The 16,337-nt window shown below is 42.3% G+C and overlaps 1 protein-coding gene across 4 annotated transcripts; it reads right to left on the bottom strand.

Moving 5' to 3' along the window:
- Nucleotides 1–656: 656 nt before the first annotated feature.
- Nucleotides 657–15,847, bottom strand: LOC139564128 (WD and tetratricopeptide repeats protein 1-like). Of its 4 annotated transcripts, none has more exons than XM_071383343.1 (16): nucleotides 15,709–15,847; nucleotides 12,248–12,383; nucleotides 11,950–12,033; nucleotides 11,774–11,820; nucleotides 11,561–11,672; nucleotides 11,267–11,454; nucleotides 10,300–10,482; nucleotides 9,877–9,971; nucleotides 9,518–9,633; nucleotides 9,233–9,305; nucleotides 8,744–8,837; nucleotides 8,402–8,572; nucleotides 7,919–8,154; nucleotides 7,473–7,641; nucleotides 3,252–3,444; nucleotides 657–2,800 (listed from the first exon to the last, which is right to left on the bottom strand). In XM_071383343.1, the coding sequence occupies exons 2-16, from the start codon at nucleotides 12,311–12,313 to the stop codon at nucleotides 2,597–2,599; spliced, it is 2,031 nt and encodes a 676-aa protein (XP_071239444.1). In that variant the 5' UTR covers nucleotides 12,314–12,383; nucleotides 15,709–15,847; the 3' UTR covers nucleotides 657–2,596. The 4 variants fall into 4 exon arrangements, with proteins under 4 accessions (XP_071239444.1, XP_071239445.1, XP_071239447.1 ...); XM_071383344.1 differs by lacking the exon at nucleotides 15,709–15,847 and adding an exon at nucleotides 13,147–13,206; XM_071383346.1 differs by lacking the exon at nucleotides 15,709–15,847 and adding an exon at nucleotides 12,874–13,178.
- Between the last annotated feature and the right edge of the window lie 490 nt (nucleotides 15,848–16,337).

Genomic DNA, 16,337 nt, shown 5'->3' with positions numbered 1-16,337 from the left:
GCATCTTGTCATATTTGAGTAAAAGGAAATATTCCTTAATAGAAAATGACAAGTGAAAGTCACCCAGTACAATACTTCTTGAGTAAAAGTCAAAGTATTTGGTTTTAAATATACTTAGGTATTGAAAGTCAATGGAATATCTAAAATGTACTTAAGTATCAAAAGTAAAAGTATAAACCATCTCAAATTCCTTATTTTAAGCAAACCAGACGGAACAATGTTATTTTTTTATTGACGGATAGCCAGGGGTACACTTCAACACTCAGACATAATTTACAAATTAAGCATTTGTGTTTAGTGAGGCCGCCAGATCAGAGGCAGTAGGGATGACCAGGGATGCTCACTAGGTGAATTGGACCATTTTCCTGTCAAAATGAAAATAGTACTTTTGGGAATCAGAGAAATTGTTTGGAGTAAAAAGTACATTATTTTTATGAATGTAGTGAAGTAAAAATTGGCAAAATAGTAAAGTACAAATACCCCCAAACAACTACTTAATTAGTACTTTAAAGTATTTTTACTTAACACCACTGCTGAATGGGTAGTTGTGGACCTGCGTGTAGCGTATTTCGGTGGAAAACATTAGTAATACAATCCAAATCATCATTACCCTGGTTAAATACAAGTCGGAGGTGAAACAAACTCAAGACACGTGGTTCAACAATATTAGACCTCTTTTATTTTTCTCTTGCAGCAAACTTTGTAGTTGGATTTTTCCCAAAGAAAAATAAACATGAAACATTTCTTAAATACATTTTTTAACAAAGAAATGACACATGGAAGCCTAGTGTTAGAGGACTCCATCCTTAGGTTTTCTTTGAACCCACATGTCATCAGTGAGCTGGTGGTTTGCTGGTCAGCTAAAGGACCAAGAGGCTCATTGTCCAAATTTGCCATTTACAATGTTACCTTTAGACAAAATTTCATAACCTTATAAGTAAAACTCCAACTGCAGCAGAGGACTCATGCTGGGTCCAAAGCTACAGGAAGGGGAAAAAATCCCTATTCCATTCAATCCCCAAAATGTTCTGGGGAAAGCTGAAAGTGCTTGTATAGGGATCTTGAACCCCAAAAGCCACCAAATGGATTGCGTCTACAAAATTGTCTCTATGCCATGCATGAGTGATATTACGACTGGTAGTATTGCCCTAGGATAGCGAAATACCCTTCTCTCTTCATCACTTTCCCTCTCTGTTCAGAGCATTAGTCCAACATAGGTTAACCTTCCCATAATTCCCAGGTTTTCCAGAAATACTGGTTGGAAGATTCATGATTTCATGCTTATTCCATCCGGATCCTGGTTATCTACCCACCGGGATATCTCCTAAAAACTGGGGATTTTGTGGAAATTACCAGAATTTTGCAACCTTAGTACAACAAAGTTCGACAGATTCTGACCAATCAACACCTGACTATCAATTAAATCAAACCCCCTAAACTTAACCCCACAACCCTTCCGGTTCTACATCGTTATCAACAAATGACAGAGGAGCAAATGTCTAAGTGTTGGAGAAAATGTGAGGAGCTACTGCTTCGGTTTGACAGCTTTGTCTTAACCTACATAATAAAAGTAAAAGGGAAACATTTTGCATACCTGTCAATAAAATAGGCATATAGAGCGACAAGAACTTCTCAACAACAGACAAAGCAAATGCAACATGGATCCTTGGCCATTATTTACTCTTAAAACTAATGAAGAGAAACGTTTCTTTTGTTGCCAGACCGAGTTTAAAAGAAACAAGGTGCACAGCCCTATCAACACATTTCATTTGAGTTGGAGAAACACTTCAAGACTGGGTAACACTTAAAGTCAAGACTTCTTATGCTCTCTTCCTGTTGACCAATATTCCAACAACTTTTTAAAAAAGTATTGTAAATCAAAAACTTTAGGTAGAGACTTTCAGAGCTGGAGAGGGGCTGAGAGTGACCTCTTATACTCCAATTGAAAAGCCCACTAGAGATGAAACAAAGCAACTTCCTGTGGCCTCAAGTCTCATCCTCCAATGAGGACACTGACTATTGGGGCCTCGCTTTGACCTCTAACCTCTGAGCCGTCTGCAGGCTACACTACCAGAGGCCTGGGGCTTCTGCTTGTAGTGTTTCCCTCCAACGCGCTCCCTCTTGAGGAGGGTTTAGAAGTGGTTGACTCCTAGCTCATAGTGAGAGATTAGGGAGTGATGGAATACTCTCTTCTTTACCATATAAGCCCAATAACTCCAGCCTTGGAGCAACGGAGGGAGAGGCCGAGGTGATGTCGTTGGTGTTCTTAAAAGGGGTGAAAGGTCGTCGTCGTCACCCCCGTGGAATCCCCTCGCCAAACTGGTTTCCTCCAATCCTGCCTCGGGACGGGATGTGAAGGAGGAGGGCAGTGCATAGTGCAGAGCTGTGACATGACATTCACTCGATGTTGCTTTCGTTTTAGAGGGGCGAATGAAACATTGACAAACGGAATATCTATGGTGCTTTTTCCCCCTCCTCACAGACACACACACAGACGTACACACACACAGACAGCCTCAGGGTTTGGGAGGGGGTAGGGGAGGAGTGCCTTGCGTCCTGCTGCCTCCATACTGTATGTGGTGTTGGGCCCGCTAGTCTAGCTGGGCCGGCACTGCACCTGGCCATCTGAGCTGTCCTCATCGTCTGAGCCCTCTGGCCCGCGGCCGCTGAGGCCCGTGATGCGGTAACCCATGTTGAGCAGCATGACCTCCAGGGGGTCGGCATTCATACGCCGCTGGTTGGCTGCAGCGGCGCCCTCCATGTCCTCCACCACGCGACCGTTCCCACTCTCACTCTCCGTCTGGATGACAGAGGGGAAAAGGATAGAGAGAAAGAAAGGTTAAAAAAGGTTAACTTCTGGTGTTTTGTAAAGTCAGCCTTTTTTATTTTTTTTTTTTTTTTAAACATCAGACTAATACAAAGGAGGCCATAGGAAAGGATAGGTGCAGCCTCAATTGTGACAATCCAATAATCAGATGTATAATTGTGTTTATTTATTGCATAATCCTTGATAGTTTTTAATGCATGTATTGGCAATAAACATTTTTTTTATCATCAAATACAGTCAATCAAAGAATCAATCATGTCGGTGACTGAATGGATTGCTTTTTAAATGCATCTACTCTACGTATAGTGTCCTTGGTGCTGAGGTGTGTTTTTACATCCTGTTTCTTGCTGTATGTAGCCTACTATTCCACACAAAATAAGTTTGCTCGTGGGGAAAATGAAGTTATTTGAATAATGTTAATGACCTCTGGCCTGGGGTTCCAGAGCCGCACCACAGGGTCGATGCCGCTGGTAGCCAGGAAGCAGTAACTGGGGTGAGGCTGCAGGCAGTTGACTATGGACTCGTCCCCCTGGAGGATCCGCACCAGGTTAGCAGTCTCCTTCTCCCAGATGAAAAAGGAGCCATCGTCGGAGCCGCTCACAATGTACTGGCCTTTACTGTGGGTGGGGGGGATTATATATACACACTGAACAACAATATAAAAACGCAACAATTTCAAAGATTTTACTGAGTTACAGTTCACAAGGAAAATCAGTCAATTGAAATAAATTCATTAGGCCCTAATCTATAGATTTCACATGACTATAAATACAGATATGCATCTGTTGGTCACAACTTTTTTTTTAAGTACGGGCGTGGATCAGAAAACCGGTCAGTATCTGGTGTGACCACCATTTGCCTCATGCAGCGCGACATCTCCTCCGTATGGAGTTGATCAGGCTGTTGATTGTGGTCTGTGGAATATTGTCCCACTCCTCTTCAATGATTGAGAAATTGATGGATATTGGTAGGAACTGGAACACTGTCGTACACGTCGATCCAGAGCATCCCAAACATGCTCAATGGGTGACATGTCTGGTTATGCAGGCCATGGAAGAACTGGGACATTTTCAGTTTTCAGGAATTGTGTACAGATCCTTGCGACGTGTGGCTGTGCGTTATCATGCTGAAACATGAGGCGATGGCGGTGGATGAATGGCACGACAATCGGCCTCAAGATCTCGTCAATATCTGTGCATTCAAATTGCCATAGATAAAATGCAACTGTATTCGTTATCCGTAGCTTAAGCCTGCCCATACCATAACCCTGCCGCCACCATGGGGAACTTTGTTCACAACGTTGACATCAGCAAACCGCTTGCCCACATGACACCATACACATGGTCTGCAGCTGTGAGGCCAGTTGGACATACTGCCAAATTCTCAAAAACGGAGGTGGCTTATGGTAGAAAAATGAACATTAAATTCTCTGGCAACAGCTCTGGTGGACATTCCTGCAGTCAGCATGCCAACTCCACGCTCCCTCAACTTTTGACATCTGTGGCATTGTGTTGTGTGACAAAACTGCATATTTTAGAGTGGCCTTTTATTGTACCCAGCACAAGTGGCACCTGTGTAATGATCATGCGGTTTAATCAGCTTCTTGATATGCCACACCTGTCAGATGGATGGACTTTCTTGGCAAAGGAGAAACGCTCACTTAGGGATGTAAATACATTCGTGCAATTTTGGGGTTTTGAGAAATACGCTTTTTGTGCGTATGGAACATTTCTGGGATCTTTCATTTCAGCTCATGAAACATGGGAACAACACTTTACATGTTGCGTTCATATTTTTGTGAGAGTGAAGCAACTATTAGACCTTGTTTGATACTGCACACAGGTGGCAGAGACATTTCCGTAACATTTTAATTTGAAGGGTACTTAAATAAGGACGCCATAACGCAGTACATGAGCATTCTTTCATTCTTACGTCAACTACCCCAATTTGACACCTTATGAACTGCTCATGCGTTGTGAAGTTCTTCAGGAAGCACCGCTGTTTCTATAGAACATCATCATGTGTTTTTTCTTCAAACGTCAAAAAAAAAAAAATGATGCTGCACATTTACACTGCCGTTCAAAAGTTTGGGGTCACTTCGAAATGTTCTTGTTTTCCATGAAAACATATGAAATGAGTTGCAAAATGAATAGGAAATATAGTCAAGACGTTGACAAGGTTATAAATAATGATTTTTAATTGAAATAATAATTGTGTCCTTCAAATTTTGCTTTCGTCAAAGAATCCATTTGCAGAAATTACAGCCTTGCAGACCGTTTGGCATTCTAGTTGCCAATTTGTTGAAGTAATCTGAAGAGATTTCACCCCATGCTTCCTGAAGCACCTCCCACAAGTTGGGTTGGCTTGATGAGCACTTCTTACGTACCATTTGGTCAAGCTGCTCCCACAACAGCTCAATATGGTTGAGATCCAGTGACTGTGCTGGCCACTCCATTATAGACAGAATACCAGCTGACTGCTTCTTACCTAAATCGTTCTTGCTTAGTTTGGAACTGCGCTTTGGGTCATAGTCCTGTTGTAGGAGGAAATTGGCTTCAATTAAGCACCGTCCACAGGGTATGGCATGGCGTTGCAAAATGGAGTGAGCCTTCCTTCTTCAAGATACTGTTTACCCTGTACAAATCTCCCACTTTACCACCACCAAAGCACCCCCAGACCATCACGTTGCCTCCACCATGCTTGACAGATGGCGTCAAGCACTCCTCCAGCATCTTTTCATTTTTCTGCGTCTCACGAATGTTCTTCTTTGTGATCCGAACACCTCAAACTTAGATTCTTCTGTTCAATCTTCCTCTGTCCAGTGTCTGTTATTTTGCCCATCTTAATCTTTTCTTTTTATTGGCCAGTCTGAGATATGGATTTTTCTTTGCAACTCTGCCTAGAAGGCCAGCATCCTGGAGTCGCCTCTTCACTGTTGAGACTGATGTTTTGCGGGTACTATTTAATGAAGCTGCCAGTTGAGGATTTGTGAGGCGTCTATTTCTCAAACTAGACACAAATGTACTTGTCCTCTTGCTCAGTTGTGCACCGGGGCCTCGCACTCCTCTTTCTATTCTAGTTAGAGCCAGTTTCAGAAGAAAGTTATTTGTTTTTGAGCCTGTAATCGAACCCACAAATGCTGATGCTCCAGATACTCAACTTGTCTAAAGGCCAGTTGTATTGCTTCTTTAATCAGAACAACAGTTTTCAGCTGTGCTAACAATTGCAAAAGGGTTTTCTAATGATCAATTAGCCTTTTAAAATGATAAACTTGGATTAGCTAACACAAAGTGCCATTGGAACACAGGAGTAATGGTTGCTGATAATGGGCCTCTGTACGCCTACGTAGATATTCCATTAAAAATCAGCCGTTTCCAGCTACAATAGTCATTTTCAACATTAACAATGTGTACACTGTATTTCTGATCAATTTTATGTTATTTTAAATGGACAAAAAATGTGCTTTTCTTTCAAAAACAAGGACATTTATAAGTGACCCCAAACTTTTGAACAGTAGTGTATATACATTGCATGTGAAAGTATTCAGACCCCTTTCCTTTTTCGTTACGTTACAGCCTTATTCTAAAATGGATTAAATAAATAATACTCAATCTACACACAATACCCCATAGAGACAAAGCGAAATACCTTATTTACATAAGTATTCAGACCCTTTGCTATGAGACTCGAAATTGAGCTCAGGTGCATCCTGTTTCCATTGATCATCATGTAGATGTGTCTACAACTTGATTGGAGTCCACCTGTGGTATTGATTGGACATGATTTGTAAAGGCACACACCTGTCTATATAAGGTCCCACAGTTGACAGTGCATGTCAAAGCAAAAACCAAGCCATGAAGTCGAAGGAATTGTCCGTAGAGATCCGAGAAAGGATTGTGTCGAGGCACAGATCTGGGGAAGGGTACCAAAATATTTCTGCAGCATTGAAGGTCCAAGAACACAGTGGCCTTCGTCATTCTTAAATGGAAGAAGTTTGGAACCACCAAGACTCTTCCTAGAGCTGGCCGCCCGGCCAAACTGAGCAATCGGGGGAGAAGGGCCTTGGGTCAGGGAGGTGACCAAGAACCCGATGGTCACTCTGACAGAGCTCCAGAGTTCCTCTGTGGAGATGGGAGAACCTTCCAGAAGGACAACCATCTCTGCAGCACTCCACTAATCAGGCCTTTATGGTAGTGGCCAGATGGAAGCCACTCTTCAGTAAAAGGCACATGACAGCCCGCTTGGCAAAAGACATCTAAAGCCCTTAGACCATGAGAAACAAGAACATTTCCAAAAACCTGTTTTTGCTTTGTCATTTTGGGGTATTGTGTGTAGATTGCTGAAAACGCCCCCGATTTAATCCATTTTAGAATAAGGCTGTAACGTAACAAAATGTGAAAAAGTAAAGGCGTCTGAATACTTTCCCGAACGCACTGTACTCTCCCAAAAATGGAATGGGGAAACACAACCAACGTTTCAGAATGCAGTGTCTTCTTCAGGGTTGACTATACGTTTAGTCAGCACCTCGACCAAAAAAATGTGTACGCCAGCTCATGCTTTTTACTTTTCCCTTACAGATCAACAACTAATATTAACAGTGTTTTTAGAATGTATAAGATATCCGTGTCTAAAATGCTCCACTGACCTGCCAAAGAAGTTGGCCTCCTTGATGTCTGTGGTGGTGTTGCAATGACCACAGTAGCGGTGTTTGTAGTCGTAGCTGCGCTCTCTCAAGACGACCTCGTCTTCCGGGATGGACTCCTTCCTGTTGAACGCGTGGAAGCGGATTGAGCTGTTGCCCTTTTTGTCCTCAGCTACGAACAGACACGACATGGAAATAAACACAAAAAAAACAAATTAAACAATGCATTATATCAAATCCATACACTAATTAACACTGTATTCATTTGCATAATTGCCCTGGTGGAATATATAAGGTATTTTAAATTGAATCAACATGTAAAAAACATATTGTAAGTCAATGTGGAAAGGTGATGGAAAAGTCAGAGGTCAGCCAAAATCAACACTTTATTTTTTGGGGGGAAACAGACGATTACCCAAGCCAGCATCACAATTAAAACCCCTTCTCACCAGAGTCCATCTTGGAAAAGAGGGCGGCCTTGATATCCTTATCCAGGGCGTCGCAGGCGCTGCTGTGGGCTTGCTCGGGGAACTTGCCCTTGAAGTCATCCAGGCACTCCAGAGCCTCGGCCACGTACTTCAGCTCAAAGAGGCAGCGCGCCAGCCGGAAGTGGGCCTTCAGGTGCCCAGGGTTGAGGGACAGGGCCTTCAGACAATCCCTCAGCGCATCATAGTGGTCACCGTCCCTGGGGGAGAGAGAGAACACATCACACACACAACCGTATATACCACACAGTCACACACACGTGTACCAGCATAGTGGTAAACTGTTTTAAACGCGATGAAACAAGGACGTTATACCTGAACTCAAATGTTTTGTTTTTCGCTGCAAAACATTTTGCTACAGTATGCCCTACTGAACATGACCATGTTCTGTAATAGGAGAAACACTGAAAAAGAGTGAATGAGGCTAGGGGTTAGCTAGCTGCCTACCACTTGCGCTTCATGTAGGCGGCGGCGCGGTTCCCGTACAGCATGGCGTTGTGGCTGGCCTCGTGGATGCCCAGACTGTAGAACTGGATGGCCTGAGTCCACTGCTGCCGCGCAAACGCGTCGTTGGCCTGCTGCTTTATCCGCTCCAAGTGAGGCGGCAGCTCACCAGAACTAGGGAAGAACGATGAGAGGAGGACACGATGAGAGAGTGATAAGAGAGAAACTAGGGATGTCACTCCCCATAGCGTAGTGTTTTTATAAATACACTAGGGCTAGGCTGTTGCTAAATGTAATATGTGGGTGAAAATGAACGATTAAAATCAAACATGAGAAAAAGGTTACCCAGAGAAGACTTTGCTTTCTGCGAATCGAAGTCGGCTGGCAGGCAAGTGAATTCCATTTGACACACCGTTGGTTGTCTTTCCATTCTGAACATCTGTTGGGATATCACACCATACAGTTCTGGGCATTACAAAGTTGTACTGCAGCACAGTAAAGAACGCTTGCCGCAAAGTGGATGTAACTGCACTGTCAGGAACATTTTTCAAAAACGCATTTCATCACATGGGTTATTGTCGAGTGATTGATAATGACCTTGGTGGTTGATGTCACCCTCCGAGAGAGTAATTTGTCACATTGACAATGTACCTTGATGTACATTGCTGCTGCAATTTTTAATGCCCAGATCTGTATATAAACTATGGGCAGACTTTTAGCAAGCAACTTCACCCCTCCATATAACTCATTGGTCATAAATAATACATACTGTATATGTCATTTTAATGACCAAATACTGTAGTAAGCGTTGGGCTATTTCCATAATCATAATACCTGTTGATTGACACTTTTTGGGAAGCAGATAGGTGTACGGCTTCTGTTTGAACGTCAAGTCAAATAGATACACCTGCAGACAAGAGAAAACACATTCCTGGCAAAGTTACCCTTTTGAACCAACCACAGGTAATCATCAACTTTAATGATTTGGTTTGCGAGTTAAAGTACTATGCTTGTTGGAATTCAAACCTGACAATCTGAGAAAGAGATGGATTTTTGCCTAGTGGGCTGACCTGGAGGTTTGACCTAAAATAAGAGTTTAACTTCTAAAGCCGCCTTTACCTGTTCTCCTCCCATGTTAACTAGCAGCTCGGTGCCGTCGGGGCTGAAGGTGACGTAGGTGGCCACTAGGACCCTCAGGCGGTTATTGTAGTCAGGGAGCTTCACTGGCAGGTGCCCTGAGGTAACGGAAACAAGGAGAACAAGTTGGGTGAGAGGCATACAGAATCACTTACCTGTTCCACTAGTTTAGTTCCATGTATTGTAAATGACTGTGTTATAACGCACATATTGTCCATGTGTGTTTTACCTGTTTATAATACATTGTAGATACTGTATGGGCTTCATAGAAAGTGTTCACAGCTGTTTTTTATTAATACATTTGGTGCAATAAGCCAAACCATACAATCACACACACACACCTGCAACATAATACTGCCCCGCTCCGTCTGGGATGGGCTTCTGCCTGTCGCAGAATGTGTGCACTCCTGCCGATGTGCTCTGACTCGCAGACTTCCTGTGAATGGGAGTGGAGGAGAGAAACATAAATTATTACCAAAAACTCTCAAAGCTGAGAAAATAACATTGGTATGACTTATGATAGCCCAGACTAGTAGGGAGACATATTGGACGTTCTATCCAGTAGTCCTGCATATTCCTTATGTGATACAAAATTAAAAACTATTAAATTAAACTCAAATTTGACAGTCAAGCAGTGAGAGCGAAATCCTAACTTCAGATTCGAGATGTCTTGGACTTTCAGGTAAATTATGTATTGATGCCAATGGAAACATGAGCCACAAGCGTCGATCTCAAGTTAGGATTCGAGCCCGACTACTACACACCTGTGGTTGTGGATCATGCGCATGTCGTAGAGGCGTACAAAGGGCCCGTTGGCCCCCACTGCTAGGTAGTTATTATTTTGCGGGTTGACAGCCAAACACTTGGCCTCCACCAGCTGACCACAGTATTCCGTCAGGTCGATGAGCACTTCTGAACGCTTACTGCTCTCCCGCAGGTCATATTGCCTAAAATAGTAGAAGAAGAAAGCACATCATGAGGACATCAATCATCTCCAGAGAGTCAGAATGTAGCTCTTTAAAATATTGTTTTGAATTCTAATCAAATACTAAACTTTTTGGCAAGGTTCAATTAAAACTGCAATTTGTATCCATAGCCAGTTTGCTCAAAAATAAACAACTAACTACTATACTCTGTACGTGGGAGCCATATTTTGAGGTTGTAGACGACTGGTTGGGTTAGTCAAAAAACAAAAACACAAGCCACTAATGCAACATTGGCCCTTTGAGTCATAAGCAGAGGCGGCAGTCAGGCAGTGACGCACTGTAGAGAGAGTAGGATACTAACTGCCTGGGTCTGAGCTGAGCTATGGGAACCATCGCCTGAAGCCAACCATGCATCTGCAGTAGTCCACAATGCCCACTGCACACCTGAGCTTTGAAGGGTAGTTAAAGGGTATTCTCTGGAGATACAATAACCTCCAAGACAGGGTGTGTGATGGAAGTGCTGCAGGAGGCATGTGGCCACAGAGACCCAGAGAAGAAGTCCCTGGGAGAGCCAAGGAACTGATAGGGAATACAGCTTGGGGTAAGAAAGGGGCTCATGGCATAACACTTCCATTCCAACCTTACTGTTTCACGTCATCTTTTCACCTTCGATATTCTACTACAAGCCAGTAGAAATAACATGATGCTTCTGACAATGTATCTGACACAGTGTCACCTTAACCAATGAACATCTTTGGATGCGACAAGGATGCTCCAATGGTTAGCTAGCTACTGGGGCTCTGACCTGATGATGCCGTCCTCCGCAGCACTCCAGAAGGTGTTAGGCCACATGGGGGCTGTAGCGATGCGCTTGACGCGGTTGGTGTGGTCGGAGAACATGTGGATGGTCTCCTTGACAGACACGTCATGCACGTGAACCTTGGTGTCCGCTGCACCGGTCACGAGGATACGGTCACCTGAGTGAGGGAGAAACTGCAAAGGGGGACGGGAAAAACAAGAGGATAAAATAAGAAACAATAAGAAAGAAGCTTCATTTCTACACACATAGACTTTCCCATCAAGCAGTTTCTGTTTTTACCTTCACAGAGAAGATGTTTGCTGCATGCCCTGTGTGCATAGTGGTGAGCTTCTTGTGTTTGAAGGGGTCCCAGATGATGCAATGTTGGTCATCTGAGCCCGATGCCAGCAGACTGAATAGAACAAGAATAAATATTACAGATAGGCCAACATAAAATGCAGAAGTGGTAAATACGGTCATTAAATAGAACCCTGCTTTCAGCTCAGGACTTACTCTCCCCGTTCGTTCCATTCCAGGCAGTTCACACACCCAGTGTGGCCCTGTTGACACAACAGATACAGGCTGTCAGATTGGCAAATACGTTAATGCTGTATGTGCGCAGAAACACACACACACACACACACACACACACACACACACACACACACACACACACACACACACATCACCTGCAACTCTGCCTCCAGTCCAAGTCTATTGATGAAGGGGTCTGTGACATGATACTGCCTTTGGAAGCCCAATGCTCTCTTGTCCTGCAGACATTAAGGCAAAACATCACCTGTCTCTCTCCAAAATCTCCTGTCTCACTCTGTCCAACATAAATAAAGCATTTTTGGTGAATACTAGTGTTCATTATTGAATAGATTGCAATGCAGATTGCATTTCAGGGTTGTTAGCTAGGGCAGTTTGTTTGGGTAAAAGAGTACAGTATTTCATAAAAACAAGGTCTTAAAACGTTGGACCCACCCTGATCTGCCTGTGCAAGATGTCTCTGGTGATGTTCACAGCAGACATGGCCTCACAGCAAGTCATAGAGCACGGACTAGAGGTGCAGGGTCCGAGGGTCAAAGGTCAGATGGCATCTGCAGTCTCTAGGAATGGACTGCAATTTGAGAAATAGAATAGAACTGACATCACACAAAGAACAAGCTTACTTAGATAGGATTAATATGTAAACAGAGATGTTCGTTTCTCTACTAGGTACATCAGTCAATGGACACTGGAGTAATGTACCCCTAAATTGATGAGGGGTTCCCAAGTGTTTGAGGTTTAAATACTGAATCTTAACTGTTAGCTAACTAGAACAACAATTGGTTATATCTCAGCTAGCCAAGTGGTGGTCTTCAGATAGCCATGTACACACAATTCCTTCCTAATACTAGCCATTGCGAATGGTGATGTTTACGTTAGCCAAATAACGTTAACGATAGCTAGCTGGATTAGCTGCTGTGATGCTAGCTACCAATAGCCAATAATAACAAGCCGTATACGCACAGTGACAGCAGGCTGGGTTGGCCTCCCAAAAAGACAGACATACAGCTCCGTCACCGTAACTAGATATTTCTGACATTCCCTAAAAAAAAGCGTTGTACCTGTGTCGTCTGGCATTCAACTCGAAATCGTTCCCAATCTTTGCCCAAGTTTCCAGATAACGATAGAGCCAGCTCAGCTACTGAGCTACAGTAGCTAGCTAGCTGAGCTAACGTGAGATGATTTATTCAAGAAACAGGGAATTCTCAATGCTCTAGTTCTCTATCTAGCATTTAAGCTAGTCCTTACCAATGAAAGTCAAACTGTAACAAGAGCGCTTCATATTAAATATTTTGCTAATAATTTACAAGTGTTGACTGTCACTGCTTACTTACATGGGTTTATCAACTGACTGAACCCTCCCACTACCCTTACGTGAACTAGCTGACGTGAACTAGCCTTTGGATATGAATTTTAGGAAGAAAATTATGAGTACACCGCTCTGTGAATTGCACCGCTGTTTTTTTTCGTTGCACGACTGTAGTGTTGAGTGACAGGTCAATTAGACAAATGAAAAAGTTGCAAAGTTCCTTCGAATGTTTTTATTTTTTTCCAGTGGTGTAAAGTATTTAAGTAAAAAATACTTTAAAGTACTACTTAAGTATTTTGGGGGGGATATCTGTACTTTACTATTTATATTTTGGACAACTTTTACTTCACTACATTCCTAAAGAAAATTATATAATTTCTACTCCATACATTTACGTTACATTTTGAATGCTTAGCAGGACAGAAAAACACCTCTGGTTATCCCGACTGCCTCGAATCTGGTGGACTCGCTAAACACAAATGCTTAATTTGTAAATTATGTCTAAGTGTTTGAGTCTATCCGTTTTCTGTCTATCCGTAAATAGAAAAATCATAAACATTGTACATCTGGTTTGCTTAATATAAGGAATTTGACATTATTTATACTTTTACTTTTGATACTTAAGTATATTTTAGCAACTGCATTTACTTTTGATACTTAAGTATATTTAAAACCAAATACTTTGACTTTTACTCAAGTAGTATTTTACTGTGTGACTTTTACTTGAGTGATTTTCTATTAAGGTATCTTTACTTTTACTCAAGTATGCAAATTTAATACTTTTTCCATGTCTGTATTTTTCGACTTATTAACCTAATATTAACCTAATATGAGATCACCAGTGACATTCAGCACTGTTTTCCTGGTGAGATGTATGAACGAGTGTGGACTGTGGGACAAAATAATGAATTAATAATAAATGAATCCTGAAATAATTAATAAAATAATAGATATATCCTGATACATATGTACTTGGTCTTTCATTACTTTCAATCATGATATTACTGCATGTCAGCGAGACTTGTCCAGTGGTTATTGACTGTACGTTTGTTTATCCCATGTGTAACTCTGTGTTGTTTGTGTCGCACTACTTTGCTTTATCTTGGCCAGGTCGCAGTTGTAAATGAGAACTTGTTCTCAACTGGCCTACCTGGTTAAATAAAGGTGATATAAAAAAAATGGACAATTGTCTCAAAGTGGAAAGCACCTGTAGACATTCACCAGTGCTCACTGTTGTATCTACATTATGGTATCAGATCAGTGCAGATGAGGAGAGGAAGCTGCTTTCGAGTATTGACCTTTTGAAATAGAGAAGCAAAGAACTCGGCTTTGTGGAAGTCACAGGTGAACCTTGCTGCTTGTGCAATTAACATAACAACCAAAGAGGTAGTGATGAATTTCCTCAAACTTCTTTGCAGCTTCTATTTATTACAGCTGATGGTCTGTCTTGGTGAGGCAAAGTGTTCAGTTCACAAGCTGGAGACAGGCATCTAAGGGTAAGCACCCATTCTATGGATGTTCCATTTCTTAGAGAAATTCTGAATGTGTTATTTAACCCTTGGCAAAGCTTGGCACAGTGGCTTCTTCTACACACTCTGAAGAAGGCATAGTAGCCAAAACACATATGTATGTAGTTTTAATTATGCTTGTGGACATGACAAGATCATAATGGCATTAAATTGCACCAAAAATGAAGAGTGACATGGTATTTCTTCAAATATGAACATTTTATCACGAATAATCCAAAGACCACCTTCAAAATGTTTGTACACCTGTATTCACACAGGCAGCAACCTCTGCCTCTAATTCTATGATCGATTTGATGTGCCATAAACTGAAACTAATTTTTTTCTTCTTCTGTGCATGTCAAGAAGTCAATGCCATGGTTCTGGAGATTGTGTGGAGACTATTGTCACCAGTGCAGTGGAGTCTGTGTCTTTTATTCCTTCTCCTGCTTCTCATAGTATCAATGTTATTATGTGCGATCCGTTCAAAAAGGTAATACTTCCTCCTGTATTATGGCAGTTTATGAGCATTTTTAAGGTATTGCTGACATCCTGTCTGCATTTTCCATTAGTAGAAAGACGTCCAGGTTGTCATTGGCTGAAATGGGACCGATCTCTGGTGAAAGGGTCAGTGTACAAAATACCTGGGAATGTACCATTCACCTTACCAATTCATTTACATGACCATTTGCTGTTGTTTGTGGATGCCCTGCTCCAGAAAATAGTCAAACTTAATGTAAAGCTGCAATTCAAATGTATGGAATAATCAAACTGAACTGAAACCAATGGCTCCCTCTGCTGGTACTTATATGATTGCTCATTGCAGCCTCCAGATTCAATTGAGGTCACGACCTCAGAACTAAGGAAGAACATCATTGGACCAGCATCCTCAAAAAGAAAGTCAACCCAGTCCCAAAGAGAACACAGAGGTCAGAGTCAGTTGTTCATCACACTTGCAGTTGGACATGTTTCCCCACATCACACTCAGCTCACTGTTTATGTTTCACTCTGTGCAGGGTCTTTCCCAGGGCAGGATACCCCAAGGCCGGTGAAGAAGGCTTTGAGGCAGTTGCCTCCCTTACCTGAGCTGGAGAAGAGCAGTGTCCGACGACACAGCAGCTACACTGGGTCCGTAGTGTACGACGTTGTGGCCACACAGGTCTGTAATCCATGGCCCACTACAGACAACCAGGCTTCTCAACAACAGACAGCAGGCTGCAGCAACCACCTGGAGGAGGAAGATGAAACGGGGGAAATTCCGTTTCCTGTCTATGCCAAAGTCAACAAAACCAAAGTTTGCTCGAACTCATCAAGACGTTCACCACTGTATGCCAAAGTGAACAAGACTACCTCCCGGACTGTGAAATCTGAACTACTGTTCTGCAGTGACTGATAATAAGTCAACACGGTGACTGGCATGTCCTCCAAATGCTAAATAGTCTACTATGTTTTACACCAAAAGCTTATTTGAGATAATTGCTTCAAATGCCAATCTGATTCGTGTAAACGGATGACACGTGTAATCCAATAGACAAGAAGAGTAAAAAGTATCACTCAATCACTGAGCCAAATGCATCAAGTTGTTTTGTACTTTCCTAAATGTTTACATGCGTATGTGTTTCGTATGTTGTTTCTCAGGCCCACAATGCTAAAAAAGACAGATAAATGACTTCTGTTGTAATTTACTTGAGTCTCAAGACAAGGAATTAAG

Source organism: Salvelinus alpinus, chromosome 35, assembly GCF_045679555.1.
Source record: "Salvelinus alpinus chromosome 35, SLU_Salpinus.1, whole genome shotgun sequence".
In the NCBI taxonomy this organism is placed as follows: domain Eukaryota; kingdom Metazoa; phylum Chordata; class Actinopteri; order Salmoniformes; family Salmonidae; genus Salvelinus; species Salvelinus alpinus.
This window is presented reverse-complemented; position numbering and strand designations above follow the sequence as displayed.